The sequence below is a fragment of the Palaemon carinicauda genome, chromosome 11, assembly GCF_036898095.1.
Source record: "Palaemon carinicauda isolate YSFRI2023 chromosome 11, ASM3689809v2, whole genome shotgun sequence".
NCBI classification, from domain to species: Eukaryota; Metazoa; Arthropoda; class Malacostraca; order Decapoda; family Palaemonidae; genus Palaemon; species Palaemon carinicauda.
In genome coordinates, this window is record NC_090735.1 from 3,858,179 (window position 1) to 3,868,178 (window position 10,000).

The 10,000-nt window shown below is 34.5% G+C and overlaps 2 protein-coding genes across 6 annotated transcripts in view; one reads left to right on the forward strand and one right to left on the reverse strand.

Moving 5' to 3' along the window:
• The window catches only part of LOC137649946 (calcium uniporter protein, mitochondrial-like), a 799,430-nt gene that overhangs the window by 306,687 nt on the left and 482,743 nt on the right, over positions 1–10,000 (forward strand). The window lies entirely within an intron of this gene.
• The window catches only part of LOC137649945 (uncharacterized), a 402,495-nt gene that overhangs the window by 7,084 nt on the left and 385,411 nt on the right, over positions 1–10,000 (reverse strand). The window contains exons 6-8 of the mRNA XM_068382905.1: positions 7,506–8,049; positions 4,116–4,266; positions 1,207–1,421 (exon numbers count right to left, since the gene is read on the reverse strand). Of these exons, the coding sequence (XP_068239006.1) occupies positions 1,207–1,421; positions 4,116–4,266; positions 7,506–8,049 (910 nt within the window). The remainder of the gene's footprint in view (positions 1–1,206; positions 1,422–4,115; positions 4,267–7,505; positions 8,050–10,000) is intronic.

A 10,000-nucleotide genomic window follows, 5' to 3' on the forward strand; every position in this document is an offset into this window, starting at 1 on the left:
TATATGTTCACAGAAGTATCTAGGAGCAAAGTAAAATAGATGATGATAAGAAAAATTAAGATACAAAATAGGGGAAGCAACAAAGGATGGAGAATGTGTGCAAAAGATTGGTAAGAGTTGTGAACTGTGCGTGGAAGACAAAGTGGCAATGTATGAGAGATTCGTCAAGAAAACTCTCTTCAGTGGAAGCGAAAATTTGTCATTGGAGACGAGTTTAAAACAGTAAGTTTGAAGCTGTTAAAAGGAAATATTTGTTAGCTCGGAAAAGTTTCCTGATCGCTGATTGGTTAGAATGATCTTGTCCAACCAATCAGCGATCAGGAAACTTTTCCGAGATAAAAGAGCACCCCTGCGAGTCGGTGCAAATCTGCCTCGCTAAAAGAAATGGACTATAGAAATGATGAGGCGAAAAATATGGATATAATAATGTAAGTGTTAACTTAATTTAGCGAAGATGAAAAGAAGAATTTTCGTGTGGTTCTCTCGAGTAGAAAAGAAATATGCTATTTGCAAGTTGTCCTAGGCAGGGAGGGGGGTGGGGGGTAAATGGCACGCTAGGCGAAATGGAATGAAATATCTTAGATGTTTTGTAAGCGCAATGGCGCAGTGGTGATGGTAGGAGGTTCAATACACTGTGGCGTTTGAGAGAGAGAGAGAGAGAGAGAGAGAGAGAGAGAGAGAGAGAGAGAGAGAGAGAGAGAGAGAGAGAGAGAATGTTCAAAAGTTTTAAAGAACCGTTTGTCTATCCACGATTCAGCAGTAAAACAGAAGAATGCTGCAGAGAAAATTTTTCTGTTTTGTTTTATATATATATATATATATATATATATATATATATATATATATATATATATATATATATACACACTATATATATACACTATATATATACATATATATATATATATATATATATATATATATATATATATATATATATATATATATATATATATATATATAATGTACCCTATAGATGATATGTTTTAAGTTTAACTTTATATATATATATATATATATATATATATATATATATATATATATATGTATATATATATATATATATATATATATATATATATATATATATATATATATATATATATATATATGCACAAATACATATCTATACATAAAACATGCGGAAGAATTGCACATAAACAAATCGAAAACCTTCACACATCAATGAATCAAAAGTACACTCACGGCATGCTCCTCTTCCCCTGTTGTCGATCTCCGGACGACCCGCTGCGCTGACTTCCATGATTGATGCTGGAACATCTGTTGACCTGAAGTCCACTTGATATTGAACTCGCACCTCTAGGAAGAGTCCCGTCTTGCCTCGGCCTCTGGCGGGGGCCGAAGAAGATCACCGTTGTGCCCACTGCTCGTATCTTAGCCATTACTGAGGGGTCTATCCACTGAATAGATGATAGATTTGTGTTCATTTAGTGTTTATGTTTTTATAGTTAAGTTTTGTTTTTGTGAAAGGGGTATATTTGATTATTAAAGCATATGTTTTTAGGTTATTTGTTTCAGGTTGTAATGAGAAGGTTATAATTATTATTATTATTGAAGTTATTATTTTAGTTATTATTATTGTTGTTATTGTTATTGTTATTACTATTATTGTTGTTGTTGTTGTTGTTGTTCTTCTTCTTCTTATTATTATTATTATTATTATTATTAGCTAAGCTACAACCCTAGTTTGAAAAGCAAGATGCTTTTGAAATGTTGTATTAATTGTTAATTATTTCACATAACGTTTATTTATTTCCTCGTTTAATTTCCTCACTGGGATGTTTTTCCCTTTTGGAACCCTTGGGCTTATAGCATCTGGCTTTTCCAACTAGGGTTGCAGCTTAGCTAATAATATATATATATATATATATATATATATATATATATATATATATATATATATATATATATATATATACATATGTATATATATACATATGTATATATATATATATATATATATATATATATATATATATATATATATACACATATATATACATACATACATACATACATACAAATACATACATACACATATACACAGCCATTTCTAGCCCACTGCAGGACAAAGACCTCAGACATGGCAATTCATGTCTGAGGTTTGGCCCTTTTTTCATCACCACACTGACCAGTGCGGATTGGTGATGGTGAGAGACTTTTGTCTGAACGCTCACAGCAAACCAACCTAGTATAGGTGGGCCTGACTAGTACAACTTTGCTAATCATGGCGATACCCTAACACATTCTCAACGTTAAGGTGTGTGTGTGTTTGTTTGTGTGTGTGTGTGTATTTTATCAGCTAATAATATGAGATGGACCTCATAGTCACTGATGGTAGAAATAACTTTTTATTGTAATAAAAATTTTCAACATTAAAAAGTATATAATATAAATGCCATTTTATACACAAGGTTTTTTTTAAATCCGCACAAACTTATAAACTACAATTCCATACTTTTTAATCCATAAATTTTTATATAGAAATCCTTTTGAAATCAACAAGTTTATAAAATAATATTATCATATCACCCTCTCTTGAGGCCATCCAGGGGTGATATTCCTTAGCCCTTGCCATTTTGGGTGGCTCGAGTTAGCTAAATCTATTAACGTTTCACGGCTGAACATACTCTTGGTAAGCATAGTAATTGAGACAGACATCGACTCAAGGACGTTATCTCTCTCTCTCTCTCTCTCTCTCTCTCTCTCTCTCTCTCTCTCTCTCTCTCTCTCTCTCTCGTTGCAGATATGTGTTTTTGTGTGTGTTTGTGTGTATTTCTTATTATGAATAATCAGGAACATCTGCCTCAGTCACCAGGGTGATATATAACAAAGACGTCGATAATGAGATTTGAAAGTTATCCTATTAATAAAGAAAAAAAAAAAAAACACCATTTTCGAACGTCACACAGATCTACGAATGATACAGAAAATATAATCATTTGTCTTAATAAGAAAATTAAATGAGTGAACTCTATCCAGGGAAGAATTTAACATCTGCATATTTAGGATCCTGAAATACAGGACCTAACCACGCCAGGACTCTTCACTGCTTGGAGGAAGGACGTTGGTGACTATACTCAATTTTTTTTTATGAGGCGCATTTGAACTGACTTGCAGCGGTGCCCTTTTAGCTCGGAAAAGTTTCCTGGTATCTGATTGGTTAGAATTAGCTTGTCCAACCAATCAGCGATCAGGAAACTTTTCCGACCTAAAAGGGCACCGCTGCGAGTCGGTGCAAAATCTGCTTTACTGGAAAGAATTGATTATAGTTCCATATATGAACTTAGGTTACCGGGGTCTAAGCGATGTCAGGCAGGGCAGCCGATCGGGACTACGGTCTAGCCAAAAGCCAAAGCAGTCCTTCAAAAATAAGGATACTGTGCTTACCACCATAGAAAATGGGGAGAGCGCAGTAATATAAGATCAACATCATCATCTGCCGTTACTAGTCCACTGCAGAACAAAGGCCTCAGACATATCCTTCTCCTTACGTCTGTTTATGGTCTTACTATGCCAGTCCCCACTTGAAAACTTTCTTAGTTGGTCAATCCATCGTCTTCTCTTCCTTCCACTGCTTCTTTTACAATCTCTAGGGACCCATTCTGTTATTCTTCTTGTCTATATATATATATGTATATATATTTATTATGTATATATATATGTATATATATATTATGTATATATATATGTATATAATATGTATGTATATATATATTGTATGTATAAATATGTATATATATATTTATATGTATATTTATATGTTATATGTATATATATATTTATATGTTTATATATGTATATTTATGTGTGTGTATATATATGTATATTTATATGTATATATATATATATATATATATATATATATATATATATATATATATATATATACACATATATATATTTATATGTATATTTATATATTTATATGTATATATATATATATATATATATATATATATATATATATTTATGTATATATATATATATATATATATATATATGTATATATATATATATATATATATATATATATATATATATATATATATATATATTGAAAATAAAAACCTTAATAGAAGAAGAGTATTCACCTTAAAGCTGGGGTCCGAAGCGTAGGCATCCAGGGCCCGGTAAGAGAACGGACTGGACGACGACGTCGATGCCAGCGAATCGTTGCTGACGCCGCTGTCTTCGCTTATGTCCGAGGCCAGAGACTCTGTGTCAGACCTGTCAGTCATGTCTCTGAAATAAAAGATATGTCAGTTTATTAAAGATACGTTTTGAGACGTCATATGTAAAAAAAAAAAAAAAAAAAAAGATATAGTTTTTTAAGATACATTTTGAGACATCATATATGAAAAAAAAAATTTCAAGATACATTTTGAGACGTCATATCTGGAAAAAGATATTACAGTTGTATTAAGATACATTTTGTGACGTCATATCTGAAAAAAAAGATATTACAGTTGTTTTAAGATACATTTTGAGACGTCATATATGAAAATAAAAGATATAGTTTTTAAGACCCATATTGAGAATGAATCAATTCAAGAGAAAACTGAAGACTTTTTTGATTTCTAAGTTCTTCGATAATATGAATTTGACAATAAACAAATATTCAGTTTGAAATGATAATTCCTTTGAATATATACAATAAAGGGACTTAGAAGGTCTTGTAATGTTTAGGGTTTTCTTGCCGTAGATGACAAGAAAAACAGCCCTTAAAGTAAAGTATAATGATCAATATAGCAAAATCCTCATTATAGATTTCAAAAGAAGAAAAATATCAATTGTAGACAATTCATACTAATCATTGCAAGACAAAATTTGAAAATGCAGAGTACAATTGAACAAAAAATTAAGGTTTTAGGGATCGGTCAGAACATATTTGTATGATAAAAAGGTTTGATAAATCTGGAAGCGTAAAAACTTAAAACTATTTGTTAAAAGCTGTAGCTTTGAATCTAATCGATTTCTTCAAAAGATAATTTGTCAGATAATCATTTTCGGACAGTGATTGGTCGAATGGATTATGTAGGAGAAATCACGTTAAAGGCTTGAAGGTTTTAGGCCGTTCATGAATGTCAGAGGCAAGGGACATGGATATTGCCCTATCGAGCAGGACAATGCCCTAGAGAATGACCATACATACATTTTATCAGCACCCAAGCCCCCTCTCCACCCAAGCTAGGACCAAGGAGGGCCAGGCAGTGGCTGCTGATGACTCAGCAGATAGACCTATAGGCTAGCCCAAACTCCCCATCTTTAGCTCATAAAGATGGCGAGATTGCAGCGACCAAAGGAACTAAAGAGTTTAAGCGGGACTCGAACCCCAGTCTGGCGATCACCAGGCAGGGATGTTACCACATCCGCCACCATAACTCTTGAAGGAAAAATGAAAGTTGTGACGAAATGGCAAAGAAAAGTGGAATGTCGCCAGAATTCTTGAAATCATGACGTGAAAAGTATTTTTTTTTTTTTTTTTTTTTTTTTTAATGGAATTTTCTAATATTTGGATCTAGGACGAATTCTCAAGCCTCAGAATTTTCCAGCAAGATTCACCCAGCTACTTTTAGACCGAAATTACAAAAAATATTCTTTCCAGGTATGTTTTTGAAATACGTCTTAAAAGGAAAAAAGTTGTATATTTTGAGCGTTCTGTCGTCATTTGATTTAAGATGTTGCATTTATTATCGTTCCTAGTCATAGTTGCCTAAGGAAAAGTGAAATACCTTTTGTTATGTGGTTTACACCCATCAAATATAGTTTCAGTACGCTTAATTATTACAGATACCAGTTGTTTCAAATGGATAAAGATTTATTATCAGGATTATTTACGATGATCAATGCAAAAGTTTTGAAAATTTGCCGTTAATTGTGGTTTAATATATATATATATATATATATATATATATATATATATATATATATATATATATATATATATATATATATATATATATATATATATATATATATATATATATATATATTACAAGCTAAGCTATAACCCTAATTGGAAAAGCAAGATTCTATAAGCCAAAGGGCCCCAACGGGGAAAAATAGCCCAGTGAGGAAAGGAAATAAGGAAATAAAAAAAACTACGAGAAGTAATAAAGAATTAGAGTAAGATATACTAAGAATAGAAGCAACATTAAATTAGATCTTTCAGATTTACACTCTAACAGCTTAAAAAAAAAAACAGGAGAGAAAAATAAGATAGAACAGCGTGGCCGAGTGTACTCTCAAGCAAGAGAACTCTAATCCAAGGCAGTGGAAGGCCATGGTACAGATGCTATGGCACTACCCATGACCAAAGAACAATAGTTTGATTTTGGAGTGTTCTCTTAAAAAAGCTGCCAGCAATAGCTGAAGAGTCTCTTCTACCCTTGCTAAGCGGAAAGTAGCCACTGAACAATTACAGTGCAGTAAATAACCCCTTGGCTGAAGTAGAATTGTTTGGTAATCTCAATGTAGTCAGGTGTTTGAGGACAGAGGAGATTGTGGAAAGAATTGGCCAGGCTATTCGTGTATGTATAGGCAAAGACAAAATGAGTCGTAACCAAAGAGAGGGATTTAATTTAGTACTTGTCTGACCAGTCAAAGACCCAATAACTGTAGCATGGTCAGGCTCTAGGGCATTGTCCAGCTAGCTAGGGCCATTGCCACTGTCTCTAAACCGTAAATATTATGGAAACATACAAACTCACGACAATTCTTTGCCGGCCTGTCCGATCAACGATATTTCACAAAGGTGTATGTATTGAATACGGAAGATCAGGAGGGATATTAATAACTAAGGTCAATTTGGCCTACACATGGCATTCATATACATGATGAATAAGGAATAACCTGCTATGTTATCCTTATTATTATATCTGTGGTGGTAGAAGCACCTTACCTGTGATGGTGTGACCTATGAACGTGAATTAACCTCTGGCTGTTCAGAAGCACCTTACCTGTGATGGTGTGACCTATGAACGTGAATTAACCTCTGGCTGTTCAGAAGCACCTTACCTGTGATGGTGTGACCTATGAACGTGAATTAACCTCTGGCTGTTCAGAAGCACCTTACTTGTGATGGTGTGACCTATGAACGTGAATCGACTTCTGGATGTTCAGAAGCACTTTACCTGTGATGGTGTGACCTATGAACGTGAATTAACCTCTGGATGTTCAGAAGCACCTTACCTGTGATGGTGTGACCTATGAACGTGAATTAACCTCTGGCTGTTCAGAAGCACCTTACCTGTGATGGTGTGACCTATGAAAGTGAATTAACCTCTGGCTGTTCAGAAGCACCTTACCTGTGATGGTGTGACCTATGAATGTGAATTAACCTCTGGCTGTTCAGAAGCACCTTACCTGTGATGGTGTGACCTATGAACGTGAATTAACCTCTGGCTGTTCAGAAGCACCTTACCTGTGATGGTATGACCTATGGACGTGAATTAACCTCTGGTTGTTCAGAAGCACCTTACCTGTGATGGTGTGACCTATGAACGTGAATCGACTTCTGGCTGTTGTTGTGTTTGTTGTGGTTGTAATTCTGCTGTTGCCTTTGGTTGCTGGTGTTGTGGTCATGGGGAAGGAAATTCCTAGGGTTTTCCATGAGGGCCCTCTTCACATTAAAGCCCTTGACAATCGGCTTCCTCAGCACGACCTTTTCACCCGACTGTGTCTTGACCAACCTGGGAGGGCTATTGTTCGTGTTTTTCAATTTGTCTTGCTGGATTTCTCCCTTTGTCTTCTGCTGTGCTATGAATTGTGTCAGGATGCTTGACATAGGTGTCCCTTTGTCATTTTGGGGGGACTTTATCGTAGTGCTTTCTTTTGTGTCTGCTTCTCTCTTTCCCTTTGTCTTAGTGGATGTATGGTGTATATTTGGATAATCCCCTTGACTAGGAAGACGTGGCAAAGTCATCGAAGCGAATTGGTAGTGGGAAGAAAGGGATTCTTTACTATCGTTTCTGTCAAACCGTAAAATCTTGCTTGAAGGATTAGATTTGATGTCTCTGAATCGACCTGTTGAATGAAAAAACGATTAAGCCGTTTGTACATACAGTTTACTTTTAAGTAATTTTCTTTATATAGTTTCTTGATCTTATGTACAATTTTTTTTCTCTATGAAACTGTATTTTCTATGATTTGTCTAGTATTGTAAAACCTTAATATCATTACATCTTCATTTTTGTAGCCTACATCTTAGTGAGTGCTTACTAGTGTCTATAGAGTGATAATGATGAAAAGGGTTCTGGATTACACCTCCAAATAAAATGTTTTAGAACTCTAGCATAGAATAGTTTGGAAGAGATGAATTAGATATTTGTGTGTCAGAAATACGCAGGTGATAAGTTTATTGTTAATATAAAACAATTATGGAATGAAAAGGAAGTTTGTGGTAGAACTTTACCTGTTTTTGAAGGGTTATGTAAAATTTAGAAATTAAAAGACTGGAAATTACATATAAAAATTAGGCTATATATCAGTTTAATGAGATCTATGTTACTGTATGGACATGAGTCTTGGTATGACAGTGAAACAATCTTCCACAGCTTTAGTAGATTTGAGAACAAAATCCTGGGAAGAATATTGGGAGTTGAATGCCTGGACAGGATTAGAAATTAAACTTTTAGAGAGATTACTCGAGTGCCATATGTGGATGAGATCATAGAGAGAAGTAGATGGATATGGTTAGGGCATGCTCTTCGCACTCCACAAGATAGATAAGTTCACCAAGCTTTTAACTGGCCTCCAAAAAACACTAGAAGAGTTGGAAGACCAGACCTACATGGCTGAGGAATATGGAGCGTGAAGTAGGGGATAATGAATGGAGTATTGAAATAAAAGCTCAAGATAGAGACGACTAGTGAAATCTAATCGAGGACCTTTGCGTCAATAGGCGTAGGAGGAGATGATGAGGATGTTTTAAAGCTTTTCAGTAAATTACAACAAAGGGAATCTGTTGGCGATGTACTGCAAGTAATTTCAAGTATTACATTTTGTAAGAATAAAGAAAATAGAAATGGCTTTGCGTAAAGGCTCTGAGTGGGGATGCTTTATTGTTAAGTTTGCTTGGGAAGATGTATGTGATCATAGTCTACTGGGGGGAACTACTCCAGGTTGAGGCTTGGGAAGCAGAAGTGGATTGTGGAATTTTGAAATATAACTTTAATAATGAAAAAGTGATTGTCTGAAGCATGGTCAAAAGGGGAAACAGAAAAAGGAAGGAAAAATAAGCATCAGAAAGTTAGGTGAAAATACTAGAACTGGTGGAAATTTTTGGAGAAAATATGGCTTTTATATAAAACTAGAAAAAAAAACGCTCTGAGAGGGTAGACCTCCGCCACGGCAGCTTATTTCTCGAAACCAGCTTGCCTTATTGTTAATCGGTTAATATTTTGCTTGACCTTGACCTTTGACCTAAGACTTTCAAAATAGAATCACTTCCACATCTCAGCATAGCAATTAATCCATGAAAGTTTCACTACTCTATCTGTAAAATTGTGGTCAGGAAGTTGTTCACAAACAGGGGCTAAAGCATAACCTCCTCCTAACTTCGTTGATGGAGGGATTTTTTTTTTTTAATTTTATGATGTTCTAGCCTACTAGGATTATACAAACAGACAAACAGAGCAAACACATAACCTCCCCCAGCTTCGTAGACGGAGGTAAAAAAAACAGTAAATTTTGGGATGGCATAGCCTACTAGGATTACTGCACATATCTTAACATGTTAACTTGTATGAGTTGACTGACCTAAAATTGTTAATTTTGGGATGGCATAGCCTACTAGGATTACCGCACATATCTTAACATGTTAACTTGTATGAGTTGACTGACCTAAAATTGTTAATTTTGGGATGGCATAGCCTACTAGGATTACCGCACATATCTTAACATGTTAACTTGTATGAGTTGACTGTGTTAATTTTGGGATGGCATAGCCTACTAGGATTACCGCACATATCTTAAC